The 26877-nt window shown below is 36.8% G+C and overlaps 1 protein-coding gene across 3 annotated transcripts; it reads left to right on the top strand.

Moving 5' to 3' along the window:
• Positions 1–1485: 1485 nt before the first annotated feature.
• On the top strand, positions 1486–26557 carry TMEM156 (transmembrane protein 156). 3 transcript variants are annotated; one of them, XM_051790096.1, is made up of 7 exons: positions 1486–1791; positions 6121–6402; positions 7942–8121; positions 10201–10308; positions 13386–13490; positions 19033–19139; positions 26265–26557. In XM_051790096.1, the coding sequence occupies exons 1-6, from the start codon at positions 1692–1694 to the stop codon at positions 19128–19130; spliced, it is 873 nt and encodes a 290-aa protein (XP_051646056.1). In that variant the 5' UTR covers positions 1486–1691; the 3' UTR covers positions 19131–19139; positions 26265–26557. The 3 variants fall into 3 exon arrangements, with proteins under 3 accessions (XP_051646056.1, XP_051646055.1, XP_051646054.1); XM_051790095.1 differs by lacking the exon at positions 26265–26557 and adding an exon at positions 19662–20274; XM_051790094.1 differs by lacking the exon at positions 26265–26557 and having other exon boundaries at positions 19033–20274.
• Positions 26558–26877: the final 320 nt, after the last annotated feature.

Genomic DNA, 26877 nt, shown 5'->3' with positions numbered 1-26877 from the left:
AAAATAGATATTCCCCATCTGTACTGCAGAGTTCTTGGAAGCCTTCTTCTATAGAATCTAAAGCTCAACATATTCCACAGGTTAATACTTTATCAGCCTGAACTTGGGTGGGATCCTATAGGGCAATTTCTATTTTGACCTTGGGCACTACCAACAGCGATGACAGTGTGACTATATCAGAAAGGGACAGATACTTGACATAGTCTTCCTGCTGTTTTCCAGTATTTTCTACACTCCTTCTGGGTAGATAGGATGGGTGAACACCACGCAACCTTGAAAACAGGAAAATATAAATTGATACAGAAGATACTTAAGGGGCAAAAACAAAGTAGAGCTAATTTGCTAATGGATGATGTAAATTGCATAGTGTTTTACTTTTTAAATTCGTATCTATGATTTTTTGTATCCTGTTACTTCTGTTCCACCATACTGCCAAAAAATCAGTTCATTTTGCTTTGGTTTCATTGCTTTTATTGCATAAAAGCGATGTATTTAAAATATCATATTAACAAACTTCTATTCCCTGCAGCTTCATTAAGTCTCTTTCCATAGAATGAATACTTCTACCTGCCTTACTCATCTTCTGAGATAACTAGATGACAAGAAGAGTGTTTCAATTTTTTAGAGCACCTCTTATTTTAATTTCAATAGCATTGCTTTGTTTGGGTAGTACTCAATATTTAATGGATTGTAGGAAAAATACACATCAGAAGACAGCTTTCTGAATTAATGAAATCCTTTATATTTTATATACTCATTATTTGAGTCAAAATTTGAGGCTTTTTTTACATATGCATTATTCAGAGTACTTTTATTCAGAACATTTCAGAAATGTTCTTTGCAGTCTCATCTGCAAGAAGAATTTATGGAATATCATGATGATTGTCAAAATGAAATACTTCACTTTTTTAACTTGAAAGTTGAGTTGAAAAATTGTGATTACAATGTATAGAAATAGCAATGTCTCTATCCAGTCTTCTTGTGGTGTAATGAATAGTAAAACACACACTGAAGACACTTGACAGATTGGCAACACATCTGTTATCTTTTAAGAGTACAGCAGCAATGATAATATGAACAACTCATTTCATTGTACCTAGCCCATCACTTATTACCAGATCAGAAATTTTAGATTGTAATGACCAAATAGATAGTCTATTAAAGTCTCAAAGATCTTGTATTACATAACATTATCTTTCCCCTAGCCCCAATGCATATGTATATAAATAAAACAATGAAATATCCATATCTGACTCATGTGGTTCTGACTCATTTTCATAATGAGGGTCTGATTCAGTTTTTTAAAATCTTCTTGGTCAAATGAGAACAAAATTCCTCCCCAAAGATAATTAATTTACTGTTTAGAAGGTATATGAAAGTGGCTATTAGGGGGTTCTTAAAACAAAACTACCCCAAATGTATAGAATAATTTCCATGCATGATTTTTCTCTTATTTTCATTGTAGTCCGTGCGTTTTATCTTCAGTATATTCAGTTGAATCATCCCCATCTATGCCAACGTAAGAGCAAAATGTGGCTTTCTGCAGCTTAATGTAACAAGAAGTAAAAAGGAAAGTCATAATAAGAAAAGGAAACGAATAGATGTTATTTTGCATAAAGTCTGCACTAAGCTAAAAGCTCAAACAGGAAGGAAGTTACCACCACTGTGCTAGATGGTAGCGCTTCAGTGACATGTGCTTGCTTTTGAGAAAACCAGCAATCTTCAAATTAGTATTAGGAATAATTACCATGTTTATATTGTGTTTACCTGAATTTTTCAAAATACATGAAGGTGAGTGATCAGCTTTTATTTATTCTGAAGACTCTTATTTATCCTGAAGTCTGATTTCAATTGAAATGTTGACATGTGCTTTCCTAAAACTGATAGTTGGGATGCTGCACTCATACGGACTTTGAAAAAGATATAGACTCTTTTTATGAGATTTTTAATAAACACAATTATATGTGACAATTTGAAAGGAGTTTGTCATTCACTTACAGACTGCAAAATTTTTTTAAGTATTTCTATGCAACTGTATTTTTGCTACCTTCATCATGAAGAGGGTAGTTAAATTGCTTATGTCCTTTTATACCAGGTACCCATGTCTTAAAAAAAAACATAAAAAAAGTTTTTATACTTAAATGCCTATAAACCTTTCTACAATTACTATCCGGTAATGAGATGCTGTCTGTGAAAGAGATGTGCAGTAGTAACCCGACAAAAAATAGAGCGCAATAGGTGTAGCAGCAGTGCAAATCTTTTAGCACAAATGTCAAATACACCCTAAGGGCTGATAATGGACATGGGATGAATGCAAAATACACGTGTCTAAGTTATGCATTGAGTGCTTTCTTAAAAATCCATAAATAAATTAATATTAAAATAGTTTTGTCACATCCCTTCCTAAGTAAGCATTTGAATAGATAAATGTTATAATAAAAAGCATCCCTCTGACAAATGTTTTGTTTTCTCGGGCATCATGAAATAATTTATTTATGAAACATAATTTTCTGAAAATATTTAGTATCAAAATATATCCAGATTAGGTTACTTAAATTTGTTCTATTTTCAGTAACCACAAAGAATAAACATGCCAGTAATTAGAATATCATGTATAGACTTTTATAATTTATAAATGAACAAACTTGGTAAGCTGTCAGAAGTTTTGAATAGCATAACATTGAAAAATCACTTTAAGATATTGGAATAATTAATGTTTTACCTCCATTCAGAAGCAATCAAATTATTTGCTAGAACAGACTACACAAATAAACAATGGCATGACTATTACTAGAAGAAAACATTAACCTTACTGTCAAACATCAAAGCTTTTTCCATAATAATTTTCCTAGATTGCACTTATTGGAGATGCTTTATGCTGCAATAGTGTGATCACTGCAGTTCTGATATCTACATAAAATCTTAATCGCAGCATGTCTAAAATAAGATTGTGAAGTATATGAGCAGAATAGAATTATATTTGGAGCAGCATATAATTATATTTGGGAAATTAGAATTATTGCTGTATTTTGGATATTTTAGAAACTCTGTGACTATATAAGAGACTGGGTAACAATGTTTGAATTACATGAGAAAGTAAATATGTTGAATGATTTATTAACAAATTCTAAGGATTTGGGGTCTCTGGTTCATTGGAAACTGGTTTTATTTCAGATTTTGTGACAAACCTAATATGTAGAGAATTTTTGGTAGATGTTTCAAATTGCTGGTTACTCCGTAAGGCTTCAGCAGACAGAGTTGTTGCAAATCTTTGAGATATGAAATACAGTCACTGGATCTTCCTCTGTGAGTGGTTCCTAAATTAGTGGCAGAGACTTCCTAAGTACTGGATGTTTTATCCCAGGGGAAGTTCCAGCCTTTATTTTCATTCTGGAGAGGGAATAAAAACGGAAATTTCTCATTAGACAAAAATTTAGGGGGAAATCAATTTGCAGAAAACAAGCTTTAAAAAATTTATCAGAAGAATGCATTTCAGCATTGCCAGAAGTGAAATGTTTCCTTTATATTTGTAAAGCAACCCACTTGTTTGGTTGCAAGTCATTGAACCTTTGAACTACATTGCTTTAGGGCAGGAGGTGGTCGTTTTGGAGTCTGGTGCTTTCAATCCCAGACCTGTCCCCTGGGTCCAGCTACTTGATGGAGTGTATCTTCTTTAATCTATCCATTGTCTATTCCCCAGCTTGTACTGTAGGCCTTGTACCTCTACAATATTATGTAATGACTATAGTTTCCCTAAGGAAATTATCAAAATGCAACTGTGTATATTCTGCTGCATTTATTCAAAATCAGATCAAATGAAAAAGAGTCAAACCAACCATAAGTGAAATATTTGGGATTTTCTTAAGGGGAAGCAAGTTTGTTACAAATTCCAATCTTCCCTGTGAATAATTTAATTTTAATGGAATTGGATTTTCTATGGAAAAACACCCTGTAAATACAGGCTTAGTCAAAGAATTTGATAATCACAGAACTTCCTAACATTAAGCATGCCGATTGCAGGTCTTTCAATATAAAGCACTTTCCTAAAGGTACTTTGCATGGTTTTATCTCAGCAATCCTCTTAACTCTTCAGGCTGCCTGCATTCAGATTTCACAAACCCCTTTCCATATTTCTAATTATGTTTACACTTGGGAGAGTACTTCCCAGTCCTGAGGTAAGGAGCAAGCCTCCTATGGGTATGGCTCTCTGTCTGCCATATAATCCACTGGGAAAGTCTAGTCTTGTTGTAGTGTTTCTTAACAGTGCTCAACAATATAGATCCCTCCTTAGAAAGGCCACAATCCTGTGACTTGGAAAAAAAAAACAACTTTACCTATGCTAGATAATAATTTGATTGGCTTTCTCAGTAGAGATCTTTCGAGAAGATGGTAAGCACCCTTCCTAACACAACAGCATTCAAAGTTTTTCCACTCAGGTGACATGCCTTTTCCACACCTACGACATGGCTCACAGGCAGCCCTGGAGCCTGTTTAGCCATGTGTGAAGTTCAAGGTGGATTTCACAGTGCTGAACATAGGTTGCTGCTACAGCCCTGTCAGCAGATTCTCAAGTCCACATACAGGTTTCTTGGTGAAAAGGGTATATTAGGGAATTATGATTAGTTGTCCTTAGAAGCTGTAGCAGTGGTTTTGGACTGGTTGCCCAGGTGCACACAGGGCTTACCGTGAGAGCGGAGTAAGCATTCAATTTATCCTCCTGGCTCATCTCCATAGAGACGTTCTACACAAAACATCCCCTTCAGCTGGAAGAATTTGACCTCAGGAGGCTGCTCCATGCCAGGTTGTGTGGGTCAGATTGTAAGCATTTCAAGGAATATGTTTTTTCTTGCCTCAGGGAAAGATCAAGCCTTAAGTTTTGTCTGACATTTTTCCTTTTTTATCAAAATTAACTTTTTCTTTCCTGCATAGGATGTGTATTTTACATTTCAATTTATTATGTTTTATAAGGAGTTTATGACTCTCTCATAATAGTGTTAGTAAAGTGAAGATAATTGGCTTTGGCATTGGACTTCCGATTTTACTTCTGTATCCTGTCTGAAAATCCTGACTGAACCGTTTCTTAGGTCGGCCTGCTGCTCTGCAAGCACAGGTGGCCTGTTGAAGCTGTCAGATTGCAGCTGAGCACTGGAGCAATTAAAAGCTATCTTTTGCTCTCTATACATAAAGACTTATGAACATATTACTCCAGTTGCTCATAATGGGAGTTCGATGCAAAATTTCCTCTTCATACGGACACAAGGGTACTACTAGAATTGGAAACACAGCTACAAAACTATAGGTTAGTGCTACATCAACTCTGGGAAGTGGTTATTTGTATTTATAATACGTGTTTCATGTCGAGGTCACAGAAGTTTTTTATTCTTATTTTTTTTTTATACTGAAAAAATAGTTCAAAGTTAACACAAGTAAAAATTTGCATGAAAAAGTTCTACTTTTATGTGGAAGACAGAATGACACTCATTAATAATTAACTCTGTGGTTTTTGCTGCTTGCCAGAACTGCATTAATGTACTCTAGCTACAGTACTTTCATGCTGAAATTTCACTATGAATACCAAACCTAATAGTCATAATTAAGATTTTTGTTTGTTGACTGAACATAAGTGACTGTGAAGGGTGTGGGTGGAGGGTTCAGCAGCATTTCTGTGTATTTTCACTGTGTGGTTTCAATGTCATTTGGAAAGAAAGTTTTCATTCTGATTATAGCTACTTTAGAACATAATTATACTGGAGATTTGAAACTGCACAGTTCCAGGGCTATGTTCCCCTTCCAAACATGTGTGCTTTCATCTTCTTTTCAAGTACAATCAAATTGGAGCAGCTTTGAAATGTGTCTAGATAACACTGCAAATTCAAGTTACTATTACAAGAGTTTTCTTAGAATTCAGCAAATAAAATCCAGCATTTAGGTTCTAGGAAGACATTGTGCGTGCTTTCTCTTAAAAATGATGCATTCAATGTGCTGCCATAATCCTCAAGAAAAAAAAGTGCATTTCATGGTAAGATGGTTGAAGGATTCATTACATGACATTTCAATGTACATATTTGTCCATATGTCCTCTATGACTGCCTTGCTGATACAGTACTCTTTCTTTTACAGCTAACACTGTCATTGTGTCATGCATGGATACCTGTTCATCGAATAACACCACTTTTCCCCTTTGCACTTTTAACAATTCTTGCAAAAGAGCAGTGCAACAAAGAAGAGAAAACCAGAATATTTTGCTGAAGGCCATTATAAATAATTCTGATTTCCAAAATATTCCATGTATTTGTCAGTCCTCCGGGAGGGAACAACAGTCCCATACTAAACACACAGAGTGTGAATCCAAGAGGGATGTGAATGTTGATCATCAAGGATCAGAGTCAGTAGCTAAAAAAAGTAAGTGATTGAAGAGAAATACTTAATTTTGAAGCAGTTAATTGCAAAATAAAAGACATGTTTTTATTTGGTAGTTAAAAGAAAGTGGTTCTCCATGGTCTTTGCAAATCTATGAACAGTCTTTTTTTAGCTTGTCTTTGCATGGCTAGAAAATGCAGGGTTTATGCCAGATTCTCGGTGGCATTTGTTCCTGGCTGTCAGTGAAACATGTCTGTAGCAAAATGTTGATTTCTCTCCTTTGAGGATCTTGGACAAAACAGGGCGATGGGGGGTGTTATTTCATTATCTTTAGGGGGCTTTCTATTAGTTGGAAGGCGGGTGCTGTGAGAAGAGTGCCTTAGCCAGCCGCCACCTGGAATATTTCTGTTGTAAATTCGACCTCTGCCATCCGGCTTTTATGAACACTCTTATAACCTCAATTTTGTTCTTTTAATCTTGCTAAATTTTCTGACATATTTAATTTATTTTTAAGGAGTTGTACTTTATGATAATTTTTCACTCTGAATTTACTTTTAAATGTCATTGTGGAACTCTATCTGTAGATTGCTGGTATCGTGAAGATAGGCGTGAGAAAGTATCTGAAGAACTAATTCAGTTGGTAACTATTCAGATGGCAGCAATATAAGAAATAACCATTTTTGGTTTTGTAGTCTATGATATCCACAACTGTGCAGTATCAGAAATGGCCATGCTTGTTTTATAAAAAGCAGCACTGAATAAGGAATGGCACAACAGTACAGAGAAGAGTTCAGCAACATCCACATCTTTTCAGAGCAGTAGCAGCACATTCCTTCTGTGCCATATACACTTGCAAATATCTGGAAACTTTAAGGGGAGAGGATGCTTCTGTATTTTGCTTTTCTAAAATTGTCAGCAACAGGGGCAATTGACCAAGTCCTGAATATAAGAAATGCAGTTATTTTTCAACCGCAAAATTTTCTTATTACAAAATAACAGTCTTAACAAGTATGGAATATAAAAAGTTATATGTAGACAAACTGTTTGCAGTTATACCTGTACAACTCAACACTTTTTACAATATCTCACACCTGTTTCTTGTTAACATAGTGCAAGTCTCACAGCTTGTGTAGTTTGAAGTGAAACAAGGACCTCCTGCAGCTGATAGGAGACAGACTGTGTACACTGCAAATCTCTATCATCGTGTGGCTTTTACTGGGTTTTTTTTTTTCATAGCCTGATTTTTGCCTGTTACCTTTGACAACTGACAGAACCAACAAAAACCTGAAAACCTCTGAAGCTGATAGTAAAGCAAGAAAGGGGTATAAATTGCAGGGGAAATACTATTTGTATAGGTAATCAATGCTCTTCAGATCTGCTCAGTATCCATTTGTCCTTTTTGTAGCCAATAATGTAAAAACCAACTATATGTTTTTGCAAATGAGACAGAAAACTTACTGTTCTTGAGAATTGTCTCTTGGTCTACCACTTGTTGTACAACAGTTTTGTTTTAATTTTTAATTCCAAAAGCAAAAACAGAAGATGTTGCTTACTTTTATAAATATTTTAATTTCTCTACAGTTTCCAATAAAGAAGTAGAGCATAATACTTATTACCTGATGATAATACACATCAACAATTCTATAGTTGGAGGAGGAAATGCAGCCGAAGAACACCTAAATCACTCTTGTCTAATGGCAATGATGGAAGACCAAAATGACTGTATGAATATTTCACTGCAACTGAAGTCTTATGTGGAATGTAAGTTACAACAGAGAATCACAATGGAAATCAAACCAGAAACAATCTTGAAAAAGAGAAACAAATCTTGCAAAAAATATCTAGTAGGTAGTTCTCTGCTTTCAGCAATCATTTGAAAGTATTTAAATATTTCAGAAGAAGAGAATACTATTTTGATCATCCCTTAGTAAAATACCATCGTTAGTAGACAGCTAACAGTTTTGATAGTGATCTTAAGCAGATTTAGTTGTGGCCTTCTTTTTTTTCTAAAAGCAATACAGCAAAGTAAATGTCTGTACATTGTCTTTTGCTTAGCAGCAGCAGACTCAGAAATTACACGTGTGAAAAAACCTGGAATTACATTTTTCCATTCCTTGGTAATGGCATAACCCTGTTGTGTTGGAGGTAAATTTAAAAATCCCTGTTAACTTTGGTGGTAGAAGGATCAGGAGACAGGTTTGACTTTTCTTAGTGTTGTACTGCAATATCTTACTGTACAGCCTCACTACAGTATGCTTAAAAGATAAATGTCCAGCTGAGCTAGGCTTAGTTTTCCCTAAGGACAGCTTGCAGTGTTTATATTTCTCTTTGTGCTGCAGGAGTTTTTTAACGGATTGCCTGACTATGGTCACAACTTCCATTCTGTCTATATGCAACACTTGTCATTTGGAAATTGCTGAATTATGACATTAATTTGCTTTTGTACGGCAAATGCATTTTATGCTGCACCTTTGTTGGAAAAAAATATGTGTTTTGGTGTTGGCTTAACCTATGTTAAGTAAGTCCAGGTAAAATCCTAGAGAAGAAAGGGCAGCTTAGGGCTGATTTTTTAAAAAATAATTAGGTCTAGCTAGGAAAGGAGCATAATTTGTAACTTGCCCTGCTAACTTGTGTTAGTACTTTGAGCTAACCACCCTTTGCTAATGCTGATTTACTGAGGTAGTAGTTATCTCAAATTAGCAATAAATATTAACAACACATCTTTTTTTTTTTCTTTCTCTTTACCTCAAAACAAAGCTCAGGGCTTTTACTGAGGAGGGCTGATACACAAGTCATTACAAGCCACTACAAGATGGGGTAGGGTGCTCTGTTTGAAAGGAGCCTAAATTACTGTATAAAAGATACTTTTAGTCCTGAATTAGGAGGGGTGATCTGTGCCTCAGAGAGTCATGGGGTCATTGGCACTTACCACATGAGTTCTCAATGGAGAAGGTACTTCAAGGAAGATGGAGGCCTAATTATACTATTCTAAGTCAAGGAAAGGGAAACAGTGGTTTGGCTACAGTCTGTAATTAATTTTTTTATGAGACTGAGTAACATATTTGTTTTTTAAAATAGTTATTTGACAGTGCTAAGGTATGCATTGAAATGCAGCTGCCAAAATAGTTTGAAAGGTCTTTCAAACAATCAGAGAGGAAAGTTCCCCACATCCTTTCTTTGTCCTATATAGTTCTGGCTTGTACTTGTTACTGAACTAATTCCCTGCAGAATGTGGGTGCATTTCTACAGCAGCTGTTGTCCAAAAGAGCAGCCTACCTCCTGCACCCAATCCCATGGGATTGTCCCTCAAGGCAGTTTTAGTTAAAAGAACTCCCCAGAGAGCTCCTGTAGGTGGTATTTCCTCACTTTTTTATAGGAAAATTTCTATAGAATACCTTCTATATAAGATAGGATCTTATCTTCTCCCATATATGAAGATAGACCAGGAAGTTGAAAATGCCAGTACTGGACAGTGAACCAATTCCTTCTGTGCTCCATCCAGATAGAGGAGACATGTTCTACCCTTGTTCTACCTTAAATAAAAATGTTGATCTTTGAAGCATTTTCTTCCTGACTGAGTTGAAAAGTTTTCATTCACTTAGCTACCTGTAACTATTTCAGCTGTGGGGAGATAAATACAGGTGAAAATTAGGCTAAATTCTAGATAGGAAATTTAATTTCAAAAACCAAAGAAGGCTGAAAGAAAAAGGCATAATCTCTTTTGTTTTGTTTTGTTTTGTTTTTATCTATGGCGATAGACACGATCCAAAACCCTACCAAAATAGAATGTTCTGCTTTTCTCTGCTGCTTAATTTTATCTCTTCTATGTTTTGTGGACAGATCCAATGTGTATGACGAAGATCATTTGGCTCACTATGATTCCAGTAGTTTTTGTGCTTACTATTTCAACTGTCATCTACAAAATAATCCAAGAAAATAAAAACATCTGTAAGTAAAAAAAAGTTAATCTGCAATTACAAAATTGTTGTTTAGTACTGTAGTTCAGACACTGATATTTTAATTGTCAGATGGTAAAAGCTTCTTAGAGAGGGACTGAAGTACTTGGATGACTGCCAGTATCACCTCTCACCTCTGAATTGTGGATGCAAATTCAACCTTGTTGATGGTGAATGAACTGTGGGGTTTTTGACAGATGCTTGGTGGCCTATGCTGCACAGTGATATGAACTTCTGGTTTCACACTGATTTCAGTAGATGAAACAATTACAGCTGAACTTTGTGGAAGGTTTTAAGCAGAAATGTCAATGACCAATATAAGCAGATTGAAATACCCTTTTTTTTCTTACTGAAGATGATTCATCTAGGTCATGGTCAAGAAAAATTACAAGACTGATAGGAGGAGATATGCACTCAGCTGTCTGTCCTAAAAACTGGCTGTCTAAATTCATTGGTGGTGTAATCCACTACAGGTCAACCAAGCTGGTTATTCTTAACCCCAGAGCTGAATTAATCCCGGATAAGATTTTTTCTCTTTGCTATTATTTCAGCAAAGAAAACACTGCTGTGATTTGTGAACCAGTACTATTGACTATTCCAAGTGATTAGAACTTTGCTCTGAAAGAACTTGCCCCAAGTTCAGAGACTGAAATGATTGTTTCTGCATTATGCCTTCACCAGTCAAGACAGGTTCTTCCTATGTAATTCACTTGGGATACAGGCTGAAATCAGATTTATGGTGTTTTTTCTAGCAATTGAGGAAAGCAAGAACAAAAATGTAGGAGTACCCTGAGCTTGAGACTTTTGAGCAATCAAGTCCTCTGCAAAAAAAAAAATGCAGAAAATGGACCACTTGTCGGCTACTGGTCCTTGTTTTTCTTCCCAAGTCAGAGGGAGGTGGTACAAGGAGCACACTCCCTTTCATCTGTATGAAAAGAATATTACTTAACCTGTGACTTGAGAGAATAGTGCTTAGGTGCTTTCACAGCAATTTCCTGAGACTTTCTGCCTGCATCAGCCCTGAGTGGGCAGAATGCTTCCAGACAACCAGCATTTAGTTGCTATTATCAGGCTCATGTCCATTCCCCTTGTAGTTCAGAAGTGCTGAGTGGAGACTCTGGTCACAGGGGTAATAAAAAATGATAAGCCATATCCATTTCCCTCATCATCCTGACGTATCCACAGGCAGTTTTGTAACGAAAGAGCAATAGGAGTATAGCTTTAATCATAACTGAACAGAATGAAGTAGAGTTCCCCCCCCCAAATGTTTCTGTGACTTTTTTTCATAATGTAAATACTTTATGCATATATTTTTAATGAATAAGCAAAATAGTTGATTGAAATGTCAAATTTGTGTCCCCCTACCCCAATTCAAGAAACTCCTTACCAGATTATCTTGGTTTAAATACATGATCTTTTACTTATGGTTAGAACCAAATTCTGAGACCTATTTTATGTATAAAAAGCCCCCACAAAGTGTAAATTAGGTCTTTATAAGCGGGCTATTAAGTGCTCTAATTTAAAAGACATATTTGTAATCTGAAAACTACTTATAAATGCCACTTCTAGGATTTTCTATGCTTTGAGTCATAACATCTTATTTTTGATGAACAACTATAAGTACTGATGATTAATTCTTTAATATCTTTATTCTTAAACATCAGTTGTCTATTAAATGCGTGTTTTTTAGCATCATCATGGACACAAGCAGGGAGGAAAAGATGCCTTTTGAGGCTTCTAATTACTGATTTGCTTCTAGGATATTTCTGTTAATTGTTGAAAAGTGGTTTTATGAGTTAAATTTATAATATATAACATAATAAACAACATCAACATGTTACTGATGAAAAGAAAAGCACATAAAGTCAGATTTAAAGGCTATATTCCTGATGTGTATATATCACAATATATAATTTTAACTGAACCTTTAGTTGCTAGTCTACGTACTGCTTTTTTTCAGTAGTGCTCGAAGAATACAGAAGAACATTACTGTGTTCCTGAAACAGCTGCTATGAATTTTTCCATAATTCATTGTCATAATTATTAGTTGTAATTCAGTTAGTAGTTTTTCTCTTAATTTCTGAGCACCACCAAAGGCTGTTAAGATATATGGAATTAATCATTTCCTCTTGAGACCTTGCAAGACATTCTGATAGGCAGACACTTAGACTCTCTGAAACATTAAGTTATTTTCATGAGTGAATAAAATAAAATATCCAAATAAACTTACTGGAGGTTACAAATGATCCATGAGAAAGGCCCTAGATTAGAAATTAGTTGTTTTGCCTTATCCCTTCCTCCCTTGTCTCACAAACGCTTCCAGAGCTTCCTTTGACATTAACTGTTACAGTGTATGCTCAGGGCTTCAGCGTTTTAGATCTCCACTGGCTATTCATAAGAAAATCATGACCTAAATAATTCTAATTTAATGAACTTCTTGGTGTTCTCAAAGGAAAAAGATAAAAATAAATTCTGTTACATAGAACAGCCTGTCACCAGAAGCTGGCTGAGCTTCTGGACTGCAGTCACTGTAGAACAGGGGTGACCATAAGAGCTGCACAATTATCTGCAATAAGCGCACCAAGACCAAACGTTTAGAGAGCAGCAGAATGATGGAAAGACTGAGGAGTTTATGAACTGGGTGCTGAGGAACAGTCAGAGGTGTTCAACCCAGCTCTATCTTTGTGAGTGGTGTGGAGCTTGCTCTTAAACTGGGCTTCCCAAGATGAACACCCCACACTTGCAAATAGTTTGTCAGCTCTCTAGGATGCCAGTGCACTCCATCCTTGCTATCCCACTGTCAGCACTGTGAGTCCAAACCTGCACTGGAACATATGCTTTTTTGATATCCTTCCAAAATTTGTTCAAGGTACACAGTATAGAAAAACGCAAGGAATAATTTGAAAGGGAAAATATAAATCACCTGGCCCTTAGTTTTCCTTATCCTCTTATTTCAACATCTTTCTGATTTTTTTAATACCTTCCAAGGTGTTCAACAGTTTAAGGATAAGAGGTTTGCCAGCTTTCCTTCTAATCTGTGCTGCGACTAACACATTTTGTTTAAAACAGATTTTAAACACAGAGTAGCAATATCAGTTTCTACTATTCTAAGAAGAAAGAGTTCCAGACATTCAAGAAGAACCATATCTGCTACTAAAATTCATCCTTATCCTGGTAAGTAACATAAAAATAAAAAAAAACACTTAAAAAATCTTGAGGCCTGAGGAGGTCAAGAAAGATTTTTTAAGTCTTTCCTGTCAAGAAATGCTTCAGGTTTGTTTCAGAGTTACCTTGGTCCTACACAAATTTTGTCTGGCTTATGTTATGGAAATATTTTTGTATGATAAAGAAATAATTCTGACAATAAATCTGTAAGAAGACTTACATATATCATATGGGAATGCTTCTCCCAGTCTTCCCAGAGTGTTGCATTAATGACTTTGAGGTTTTTAATGTGCCAGGTTTGAGGTTTGGCAACTGAGTGCTTTGTGTGTGCATGAAAAGTATAGAAAGATGTACACATGTGTATGTATGCTCTATGTGTTTATGATTCTTGATAAAATCTGCTACCAAAGCATGGAATGTAGCAGGACTCAAAAAATGGCTCTGCTGGCACTTTGTAGCCTGTTTCTAGGATAAAATTCCCACAAAGTACAATTTTTGTGTTTCAGATAGGAAAAAAATTGTGGTCTTCTGAGACTGTAGTATGTTTTAGCAGAGATAAATTAAATGGCATGGATAAACTCAAAGTTTTGATTCTAGAAGTTATGGTTTGGTGACAAATCTCCATGTAAGTTACAATTAGCAGCTACAGCTGTGAGTGTTACTGACAAGGCTAAAAGATGCTTTAATAAATTTCATGGCTTCTGGTTTCATGAGGGGAGCTATATCTTTAAAAAGATTAACATGAACATATAGAATAATAGCAATAAATGGCAAACTAACCTCCCTCCAAAAGAAGAAAAATACAAAGCCAGCAAATAAAAAAAATGATTTTAAATTTGGCTAGGCTTGAGTACTTTGCTATTTGTCTTGTTAGTTGTTCAGGAGTAAGAGGAGATGCAATAATTTCTCTCTACAACTCTGTATTTCATGGCATTTCAATTTTACCTAGAAAAGGGTGAATAGCTCCTTGTCTGTCTGAACTCTCCTGTGAGTACAATTTATGCTCCTTGCTCTTACAGCACTGGCTACCTCTGAGATATATTTATGAGCTCATTATTTTCATCCAGCAGGAAAGAAATTACTTTTCTGACATCTATTGTCTTGACTAGCTTAACTAATACCATACCTGTTTTATCAGCATGTTCACAATGGCATTTTTAGTGTTGTATATCCAAAGGCATTTTTGATGTGGACTTTTATGGAAATTCAGATCTAGTTTTATTAGATTTTACTGAAGATAATAGGAATTCCTTATTGGTCTGTCATTCTCACTTCTATGTGACTTCCACTTCAATCTATCTGTGTAACACAGAAAGATGTTTAATTGCATGAATTGCTGTAATAAGATTATTTTAATACAAAATTCCTTGATTTCACACACCATAATTTCAGTCAATCCAATCAATTTCACAGTTTATACCAATGTAATTTAAAGTGGAGTCAAATCCATATGAAGAGTTTATTCTTTCCACAATTGCTAAGTTTAAGATTTGCTACTGTGATAATGGATTATAAATAGCTATAGATGCCTTTGTTCACAGCCCTTGATGATATTTTCACTATCATTAGTGCATAGCTTGCAATCTTGAAACAACACATTGAGATCCACTGAAGACAGTACAGCCACCTTGGAAACACAGTAACGAGTACTTGAGAGGATGTGACCGTATATCACACAGATGAAAAGATGTATAGGTACTACTAAAAGGTTATTCAAAGTTCAGAAAACTGTAAGGGATGAAAAAGAACGAAACCTATATTTTGAGAATCAGAGTCAATTCCTAGGTAGCTCAGAAAATTAGTGTCTTGATGTCACTTTGGTTCTACAAAAAGATAATTTACAGCACGGATGCCTGTTATGTGAAACTGTTAGTGGCCTTATGTACAGGAATTATTGTCATTAAGTCCAGCAGCCAGAGGAAAGGGGAAAAATGCTCTCTAGGGTAGGATTAAAGTTACAAAACTTCCAAATTAGTGGTGCTACAAGAGTGTAAGCACATATAGGGAGGACAGGGTGCTTTAAAGCATTCTGGTCATAAATGTTGTCTAAACATTGTCTGTGCTGTTAAGGCAAAAAAGAACACATTACAGTGTGGGCTGTATAAAGCAGGTTTTCTAGACTCTGGATCTGGTCCTGCCATTGTATTTATGTGTAATAGTTCCTTGAATGGTATGAACTGACAGAACAGAGTTGCCCTTAAATGCAGCCACAAGAGAAGGGAAAGACTAGAGGGTGCTTTTTTATTTAGTGCAAAAAGTAAGTATTTTTAAGTGGCTAATCTGTATTTCCAGACATAGAATAATTTTGTATCAATGGCACTTGATAGTAACATGTGGAAACACACGGAAAATAACCCACAGAAGGAATGTCACTTCCTTGCTTTGTGTTCGCTACAGAGAATCTTAGTGAGATTCCCACATAAGAGACTTTTATTGCAAGAATTTATTTAAGAAACTTTCTTAAATTGAAGAGGCAGTAGAAGAGATTTTAGAACAGCGTAATAAATTAAGAATAGCAATCAGAAGGACTAGAAAGTAACCCCCAGAGTGTTTTAAAAGAACTTAGATAGAAACTGCTGAATTATCATTGCAGCTTACTGCTTAAATCAGCCTCAGTTGCACATAAAGGGAAGGCAGTTATACTTACCCTGCTGTTATTCCTTTTCCTTAGCTCATTTTCACTATACCACTTTATTACCTCTACTATGTTTAGTACTACTAACTGATTATGTGCAGCTGTTCTCATATAGCTGTACCTTAAAAAAAAATCAGTCTGGGGGCATGGTACAGAATTGCTTGTTGGGAGCAGGCCAGTGTGTGTGAACTGTTTGCTACTTTATATAAAAAAACCCCCAAACAACAAGTTGCATAGGAATCATATTGTATAAATCAGGGCATTCAATACCTAAGCTGAATCTGCCCAGCAGGGTCTGGAAGTTTCATTAATATAACTAATGAGTTATACTTAAGTGGGAGTTTATATTACTAGAATTCTACCGCTACAAATTTGCATTTAGACTTTCTTTTCCTAGAGTAAGAATGGCATTCCTTGTTTATTTTTCTCCTATTTTGAAAGTGACATAAGGTGTGTTGGAATTCTATACTAGAATTGGACCATGCAGAGAGGGAATCATATGGTTAATATCTTGTTATTACTGTACAGTCTCTGTGGGCAACCTTAGTTCAAGCATAATGCCTTGTTCTACATTTCTCAAACAGATATATTCTCATTTACAGTGATACTCCATTGGCTCATGGAGCCACAATTTGTTTTATTACATTTTAGGATACAAATACAGGATTCCTTGTCTCACACTACTGGCTCACAGTAATACAACGTTAATTTTCATAGATGGTAATTTTATAAATCATCCTGAAAGAAGGACATCGCAGTATCACGATGACAACTGGGACTCAGAGAATAAAACCTCAGGGTTTCTGGCCTGCAATTGTTTCCTGACTGTTCAGACTTTTTGACATTCATAGCATTTGATATAAGTGGGCTCTACAGCTTTAATTTGCACATAAGAAACAACAAGACAAATTTCCTCTTGGTCATTTGAATTCCTGTATTGTTTTCTGTGCTACACTATTACAATAATAGTTCCTCTCCTACATGATTAGAGGAAATAGGGGAAATTCTGCAGTCTCTCTGATGTGTTACTACAGCTTCAGGTTAGTTGACAGGTTGGAAATAGAAGCAAATGCTGACTCAGTAGTGTCAGGGCTGGAATCCCAGTGAGTTCAGATTCACTCCTCCTTGTATTCTGCAACACATTTTCTTTTTAATGAAAAGAACAGGCAAGATACATCTTTTACAGCAGCACACATATGCAAAACCAAGAAAGGAGAAATTTGTTTAATCTTGACCAATGGAAGTATCAGCGACTTCATTCTGATTCCTCTCGGTTCCTGACATAACTGAATAGTTGTTTTTTCCTCTGCAAGTGAAATGAATAATGCTGGGAAAAGCAAAGCTTGTCATAGTATTCAATATTTAGCAGAGACTTAGATGTTTCTGAGATGCAACATTTCCAGAGAAAAGTGTAAAGCCTTATTATCACTTTGGGGCTTTTTTATTCTTCAGATAAAAAGGAGGATAAAATCTATAGGATGCAGGTAACTTTAGGGAGCTTTTTAAAGCCCCTGAATGCTTTCCATAGAGCACTGATGCACAAGAGGCCTTTTTTCTGCTTGATTTGCATGCATGCAGAACACTGTTACACACAGTCACTGAAGGGAATATTAGCCTATCTTCACATTCTCTCCAGGTTCATCCTGGAGGTGAAACAAGACACATTGTTATTTTTTTAAAACTACACCAGTTTTATTTTGACTTTGCTTTTCATATTCAGTTGCTTAATTGCAAAGATCCAAACTCTACTTTTTGATTGTATTTGTAAAGAGAGAAGCCCAAATGATACAGTCAGTGGAGAAGGGAAGTAGCTAAATATAAGTAGCACAGTTTATCCTCCTGTTATCAACTCAGTAGAAATCCATTTGTAAGCTTACAGAAGTAATGGATGGTCAGGGACAGGATGGACCTGGAGGTAAAATATTGTTTTTGTTCTACAGTAGTTCTTTGACAAATGCACTGGATCAACAACTCTGCGTTATTTGCCTGACAATGCTATTTCTGCATTTCCTTATCTGTATCACAGCAAGATATCACGATCGGTGTTATCAGTGTGCTAAAGGCATCACCACATCTTTCCTGTTTCTGAGGTTCATTCTGTCGTCTTTGTTAACAACATGGTGATACACAGTATCTCCCCTGTGTGTAGGACAAGTGAGCTGAGGCCACACCATGTGTGCCTGAAGTGGCAATCTGTGCTGCCCTTAAGTGAAAATTAATCAGGAAGTTCACATTCTAAATTTCAGTTGTTTCTGCTTAACTGGCCAAATGTAGGGTTTTGTATTTTGGGGGACTCATATCAGGACCTGAGGGAATGGCCTGAAGTTGTGTCAGGGAAGGTTTAGGTTGGATATTAGAAAAAGGTTCTTCACCCAGAGGGTGGTTGGGCACTGGAACAGGCTCCCCAGGGAAGTGGTCACAGCACCAAGCCTGACAGAGTTCCTGAAGCATTTGGATGATACTCTCAGGCACACGGTGTGACTCTTGGGGATGGTCCTGTGCAGGGCTAAGACTTGGACTTGACGATCCTTGTGGGTCCCTTCCAACTCAGCACATTCTGTGATTCTGTGAACTCCAAATCTGCATGCTTTTGGATTTTCACTATTCAGTAAATTTCAGGAGCAATTTATTTGCCTACCTTCAAGCTGCTTCCCAGGAAGACTTAGGATCAGCACGCTGTAGTCCTACTGGTATTAAGAAGAAGTTAAATACAAAACATGGTTAGTACTTTCAGGAGTTTCTGACATGTATCTGTGTCTCTGGGCACTGAAATCTCACTGAAAACCTCTTTGTACATCTCTGTCTTATGTTCAGATATGTCTCAATTATTTTCAAACTTGCATATTCAAGTTCAACACTCTGCAGATGTACTTGCTGTTTTATAATATGGATAAAAATTATTTTAACTTTCAATAGTGAAAACTAGCAAACAACAGATTCCACTTACTGGACAGACCACAAAGATACTGCCTGTAATTCCTGAACAAGAGCATTGTCATGCGGATCAACTCTAGATTTAGAAGGTAAGTAAACATCTTACAACTCTGATTACTCTGTTTTGCCTTGTATTTTTGGAAGTAATAGTAGGCAATATCTGCTCAAAATAAATTACTACTTTGTCTAGCCAAGTATATGAGACGAAAAACTGGATAATGTCTTTTGTAAGATGTAGGTGGCAGGAAAAGAGAATCAATTTTCCTTCTGCTACCAAAAGTGATCTATAATCAAATGTGTTAGCCCATTAAACCCTGTGTGTCCCTGCAGGTCCTGGTGCAAATTCTGACACTTTTTTTCTGGTGCAAAGTATTGTGTCCTACACTTCAGCAATGTACTGACATTTGTTTCTGACAAGGGCAGAGGGAAAAAAGCAATTTGCAAATGATCTCTGAAGAAAATCCCATATTTTAAATACATAGCTTGCTGATGAAATTCCCCAAACTAAAGAAATCAATCACTCTGATGTTCTCACACCAGTCAGAAGGAATGACAAGAAGATGGTTTCCACTTGGAACTAAAACTAGTCTCCCACTTCTAACTTTCTCCAGGCCTTGTGCTCCAGTAATTGTTTCAGGAAGTCCACATGTAAGGAAATAAGTCTGGAAAGAAATGTGCACTAAGAGGTATCTCTTCCTGAAAGTACTTGTAATGTCTAGAAACAGAACAGATGCTACTTGAATAAGTAATATAGACAAGGTTATGCTGCTTGAACAGATGATATTACTGTGTGTGGTAATTTTTTAGGTTCAAAGCTTAAGGAGGCTCCTTCTTTACCTTTATTTAAATTGGATGGAGTTTTATATTGAAAACTCAATATTATGTCATGCTATCTTTTTATTGTGTTAAAAATAATTGATGTACTAAAGAGCAGTTTGACTTTTTTGCTTCATGTGGAACCATGAAGATGAAATTGTACGTTGAGAGCAGAGCTAAAGAATAAATTTTTCAACGGCGTTGCTGACAGAAGATGAAGTACCTCCATAATAAATTAAAAACTGAGCTAGATAATTTTTTGGTGTTTGAGTGAGTCTGGCTGGGTCATAGGATGGTGTACTACAATAATTAAAAATACTGACCACTTTTTAAGTGGTTGCCATCCATAGATCTTATGAGGACTTACAGAGATGAGAAGTTGTTATTATTACTGTTCTAAAACGAGAATATCAGGAGGCACAATGAGATAACATGACTTGGGAAGTCTGTGAACATAACTGAGAGCAGCTCTCAGTCTGCTATGTACCTGCCCACCTTAATTGTTTTTTTGTGAGAAGATTTACTCTCGGGTTAAAGATAAGACATTTCCTAGGTTGTAATAGGATGCGTCACTGGGGGGTGCTCACCTGTATTCAGTGCCTTCATTTACACAGTATTATGGCTGATCACTAGTGTGCTTTGTCCACCCAGGATGTCACGTTCACCAAAACTCATCTTTTAGAAGCTGGGAAAGAAGTCATGGCCCATTCCCATGCAAATTTAATTTTTGTGTTGCTAGACATGGGAGTAAATGTTGGGATGACCTTTTGCTTTCATTATCTTAAGTGTTAAGTATTAAAGGGTAGAAAGAAGAGATGGAACAACTTTTCAGATATTTGATTGCTTTATGAGACAATATATGAGATCTGGGACACTTTGGGATTAATCAATCCCTTTCCTTAATCTCTGGGTGAGTGACTGAAACAAGATTAGGTGTTTTGAGAAACCCCAAAAGCCTTATTCAATGCTGCACTGTACAGAAGCAGCCTTGCTTTCCAGGTCATAACTCAGTCTTCCTGTCAGAAGGACAGCTGGCAGTGAGGTGAAAGCTGGATGTGATCTGTGGGAATAATGATGAGTACATGAAATTGTAGTGTTACATGACATTGTGTGAAAACATTATTAAAGGATGTGGCTGCAGAGGCAGGAACTTAGATCTAGATCTTGCCTTTCATGATGTTAGGTTTTGAACACATTTCTCAAAGGCATACTGTCTCAGAGCTAAACACTGTGAAAATAATCAAAAGTGCTTTCTGCTTCAGCTTTGCTTCACTTCCTCCAAAAAACCACTTCTCCCTTCCTTTGATAAGGTCAGATTCAGCTCATTACTACTTATGTCTGTGAGTGGCTCAGTGGCTACCAATGCTGCAGCTACTGAAAAGCTTGCTAGCAAGAAGTGCTTTTGGTTACCAAGGCTGGGGAAGGAGATTGTCATCCGCTTTTCTCATGAGTGCTGGCTTTGTCTCTATGAAGTCTCTACAACGCTGCTAAAGACTAGTTTGCTCAACAAGGAGGAGCTGGCTGTGCTACAAGTGCTGCACATGAACAGCTGAGCCCTGAGACTGAAAAATGCCAAAATGATTAAGTTCCAGAATTGACAAAGACAGTTTTAGACTACATCGACTTGATAAAACCTGTTTTTCTTCCAGAGAAGGAGGTGGGATGGAGATAAGAAGTATGTAACAGGAGCTTCTTGATCAAAAAGGATCATCTTTGTATCACACTGACTGCTGCTTCCCTGAAGCACATGCATTTCAGACCACTGATACAAGAGCCTCCTCAAATACGGAAGGGTTCTAGCCAGAGCTAGAAATCTGAGTGAGCTCCTGGGATAGTGCCAATCTCACCCTTCCCTGCTTCAAATCTGGCTTCTGTCTAGTTGGTAAGAGTTACCTCCATGCCTGCCCTGGATCAAATAGGCAAGACAGGGACAGGCAAACCACTTTTGAGCTACACTTTTCCTCATTTCCAGCCAGCTGAAGCTGCACTAAGAAAAAGCATTAACTACAGTACAGCATCTGATTCTCTGTCAGGAGGCTACCTACACAGCAGCTGTGGTAGTTGTAACAGCAGCATGAGAAGGAGGAAATGAAAAAGCAAGGATCACTCTGATCACCATCATTATTGCTACTGAGCTGGAGAACCTGCTGATGGCCTCAGCAGTGGCCCTTAACCCAACACATTGAAAGCTGAAAGGCTGAACGACATTATTTTTGGCCACAGGAATGGTCGGGGAGACTGATTTGCATATTATTTGTTCATTGCTGAAGTTTGCAACAGGGAAGTATTCCTCTTGTTAGTGGATTGAGAGAGATACCTATAATCAATTACACGTTGCAACTTTCTGCTGTGTTTTTCTTTTCATGCCAGAAAAAGACATGTTTCTTTCTATAAGTGTATTTTAAAGTCTTTAAGACAATACTGTTGATCATAAAGTATACTGATAAACATATGATCATACATGTGTAGCCATGTTTATAAATATACTTATACCCCATGTGTCTGTGTGTATCTATGTATCTGTGTGCATGCACAGAAATGCACACACATGCTTCATTATTTACTATCATGCTGACAGCTAATTCAGTTAATAAAAAATGCACAACTTGTGCTTTTGCCAAAGGAGAATCTCTTCAGCATAGGTTACTTAATCTCTGTGTATTTTCACAGTAACTATTATTTTTACATTTGAGTGCCGAAGGTAAGAATCCTCCTCTGTTTTTGCCATCTTTCATTAAACTACCATATTAGCAACTGTCCTGGAAAATATTAATAAGCCATTTCCCTTAAGTGTTTTAAGACAGTCCTCTCCTTACATATGTCATGGTTTAGAAATGGTATTTTCCAATTTAGTACTCCTGCTAAAACCACATTGCTGCTTGCTTTCCCTCCCACTCCCCCTCCAACTGGAAGCACAGAAGGCACAGATCATGGTTTGAGTTAATATTAATAACAAAAGGTATAAGACAAAGAAATGATTTACGCTGCTCTTCAATCCTTGAGTGATTGGGTAGAATAAAAGCCACATGTTTATAGCATGAAGAGAAATCATGAGGCCTCTCCTGCAGTACTGCTCTCCTCTGCCTGTTTAAGGGGAAGCAGCACTGTATTCTCTGAATCAAAAGCAGCATTAATGGATTTCATGAATGACTAGGGACAGAACACTGTTCTATTTGGGGAAATTAGAGACTGATACAGACCTGACAGTTCCTGGAGGAAGTGCTGCCATTTTACGAGGAAAGAAAGAAGAAAAACTAAGTGTCTTAAAGCCAACTGTTGTGGACTTCCCCTTTTTTTCTTTTTTTTTTTTTCTTTTTTTTTCTTGGAAGTGCCCAGTGTTATGCTCTGACCTGATGCTAGATCAAATTCACCCAAATCGGTCACTATTATCCCAAACATTTTGTTTACTGCAATCTCTTTGACAATCAATGCCCCGAGGGAAAGATAAAACAATCTTGGTGTCCTACATCCCATTAATTCTTTTAATAAAATGGGTATACATGTTAAAGGCTGCATAAAAGATAATGAAAGTTCCACATCAGCAATTGCCAATGTTTTTAGTACACTGCCTTTTGCCATCAATGCTTTCAACTCTCTTTGTAAAGAGCTTTGAGATTCTTGAACATGTAAGGTGCTTCACATCTGTGTATTTCTTTCTGAGTGACAGTGCTGCTGTATAGTTAGATAAGACAAGTCAGTCTCCCAGTCAACATAGAATTTAAGGCAGGATCTTATCTTCAGGTGAAATGGATTATAACACTGGACCACAATGTGGATGACAGGTAGGGACGATGCACAGGGGAAGCATGTGTATGGCTGAAGAGATGAAAACCTCTTTCAAAGAAATTGTAAAATAGAAGAATTTGATGGGTCCTTTTACTCTCTTACAATCTGAGAAGCATGTAGACATGAACCCTCCTATGGCTACAGTAAATAACTAAGAGTATGAGAGGTTGATTCCTATCCAGCTACATTCACAGTATCATCACTGCCGTTGTTTTCTAAGGAAACACTCTCCTAGCAAATTAGAAATGTGATTGTCCATATTCTAGTCTAATGCCAGAAAAGTTCAGTGCAGATGTACCTAGGGTATTACCTGGGCTTTGGCTCAGGCCCCTGCTACCTTCTTGAAGAGGTCTTTAAATGCCATCATTGATGAACTTAGTAGCACAAACAGAAAGTGCAGCTAAAAATATTCTTCCCCTGCTTTTCCTTATGTGACTGTGACTTTACAAAAATGTTTTCATATTTTAAAGAATCTCTCTCTCATCTGTCTTCAAGCAAGACACCCACAGAAACAACAGAAGATAGATATTATGCAGAGAAAACAGTGAAACTCATAAAATATTCTAGCAAAGACAAGTACCGAGTGTGCTCAGGAGTGAGAGAAAGATTACAGTTAAGCTGTTTTTCATGCAGGTGTTTGTAAAGAACAGTAGATGTGATTTTAAATTGCTAGGATCCTTCCAATTATCCTTTTGACACTGTTTCTGAAAAGCATTGCTTCAGTGCTCTGAAGTGATACTACTGGAGTTAAAGCTATCATTAAATATGGAGTGAAGCTACTGAAGGCAGAAGTTCCTACTAATATACTGACCTACTGGGTTTGCCAGTTGGCTCTTTTTGTTAGACATAATTTTTTTATACTTTCAGTATAATTTTTTTATACTTTTTTTATATAATTTTTTATATAATTTTTTTATACTTTCAGTATAAAAAATATCTACTTTCTGTAGATAACTATGATTCTATGATTAATGCCCTCATGCAGCTTTAAATTGTTTTCAGAAGTGTATGCACTCAATTACATTTGTTTTTTAATTACGATTGTTTTTTAAATATCATGAAAGGTAATTCCTCCTCTGTTTCTGCTTCAAGTCTTAATCTTACATTAAAATGAAAACTCCTCTCAGTACAAAAGAGCTCACAGAATCAGATTGCTGAGCACATTCCAGGGTACTTGGCACAGTTATTGGGTTCTGCATAAAATGCATGCCAGGATGTGTTTCTCTCCAAAACAGACACAAAGGGTTCCAAAGGGAAGCACTCCTGCTTGCTGGCAGAACTGGACTATAAGGAGCACTGTGTAGGCTGTTTAAACCCACTGTTCCATTAGCCAGCATCAATTTTTGATGCATGGTATCCTGCCTACACTTGTCATTTTCTAGCTCACTTCAGCAGCTGCTGCCTCCAGTATGATTTCACAGCCAAGGTACACTTCTTATCCCAGCTCTTATAATGTAAAAGAAAATGGAGACAGACGTTGTAACTGGGCCTGCAGCTACAGGAACTATCAGAATGGGTGACAAGTTAAATTTGCTTTTTCACTCAGTGTGCAAACAAGAAGTACAGAAATCCTGTGCTTCCACACTGCCTCCCTCTTCTCCTCCCTCAGCATTGTATAGTTCCTTAAAAAGTAAGCTGAACTTGATTGAGATCAGAGCATTTTCATATTTATTGTTTACTTTGAATACATAGTTATTGTTTACTTTGGCTGAACACCAGGTATCTAGTGGGCCTGCGCCCAGTCCCTCCAGAGGGAAGGGGAAGGGGGAAGGGGGAAAAAGAAGGAAAAAAAAACCCTACAGAACTGAAGCTGCTAAGAAAGGGTGTTTATGTTTACACAAAGAGGGAAGACACTATAAACACTATACACACAGAGAAGGACTAAAGATAAAGATACTTCCCCACAACCGATGCTCTTCTCCCCCAAAGGAACTGCCCGACTGCTCCGCTCAGCTACCTGGAAGAGAAGGGGCCACTTGCTTCCTTCCTGTCTATTTTATATCTGAGCTGACATAACATGGTATGGAATACCTTACTGGTAAAATACACATCAAATGACCTATGCTATTTCCGTTTCCTTCTCAGGGAGAGTAACAAACCCATTACACTCATCACATGTTACTCTGGGAGATGCAGGCCAAATTTCAAAAGTGTCATCGATGATTACTGAGAAGCATTTCATTTGGGAGCGTGGAAAAAGCTGACTTCATTATTTCCAAATTTGTCCCACTGTGTATCAGTACAGAATGGGAAATGCAGTTGGGCACAGAGGGGCACTTTAGCCAGGTGAATATGATAAATGCTCTCCAGGGCAGCTTTTGGCTCAGCTTCCCTGAAAGTGGGTAAGACCCAGTGCACCTCACTCAGGTTGCTATATCATACTCTCATGGGGCAGGTACCTGAGCCACCATTCAGCTGTCCAGTATCAGTCTTAGGTCTTTCGATACAATCTGATGTGCATCGTCTATTTTGTCTGCCTCTTAGTTTCACTGTTGTTGTCTTTTGTAATAAAGAGGAGAATTCATTACTGTGAAAGCCAAAACTACAACATTTGAGATAAATTAGGAAAGACCTAACTAACCTCCTCTTTTTTCTGATACTGTTTTCTTTAGTTTCAGGTATTGCCATACGAAATACCATCACTATTGGATGAAAGAAGACGCACTGTACACCACAGAAGAAAGCATCTCCATTTCCAGTTTGAGGAGCTATGTTATCCATCTTTTCATAGGAATGCCAATTTAGCACTTTAGTTGAGAAGCTCCATTTTGACCATCACTGGAACTCTTTGGTACTAAGAAAATATGAATGATGGACAAATATGTTTTGCTGCAGAAACTACTTTAGTAGGAGATTATAGATTTCACATCTACTTTCAGTTCTTTCAGGATTCCTACTTAATTATATGATTGTGAGATAACCCTTGCAATAATTACTTTCTTCCATCAGAGAAGAAATTTATTTTATATATTCCAAAGGATAAGAAAGTCTGTTTAAAGTTAGGATTTATCCTCCACTTTCATGAAATGAGCACAATTTTCAACCTATTTAATGCTCTAGATGACTAAAATGTTTAAAAGATACAACTTCTTGCTTTTGAGAAAGGTGGCTAAAGTATCATAAAAGGAAAGAACTCTGCAGTAAACATGTTCATTTCCACATGAACATGTTTAATTCCTGCAGTAAACCAGGAAGATTATCATAAGTCATGCAGTGTCTTAGTGG

Source organism: Manacus candei, unplaced genomic scaffold, assembly GCF_025592945.1.
Source record: "Manacus candei isolate 608988 ecotype Guabito, Panama unplaced genomic scaffold, ASM2559294v1 h1tg000028l, whole genome shotgun sequence".
Lineage (NCBI taxonomy): Eukaryota > Metazoa > Chordata > Aves > Passeriformes > Pipridae > Manacus > Manacus candei.
Note: the sequence above shows the minus strand (reverse complement) of the source record. Positions and strands in the feature narration are given on the sequence as shown.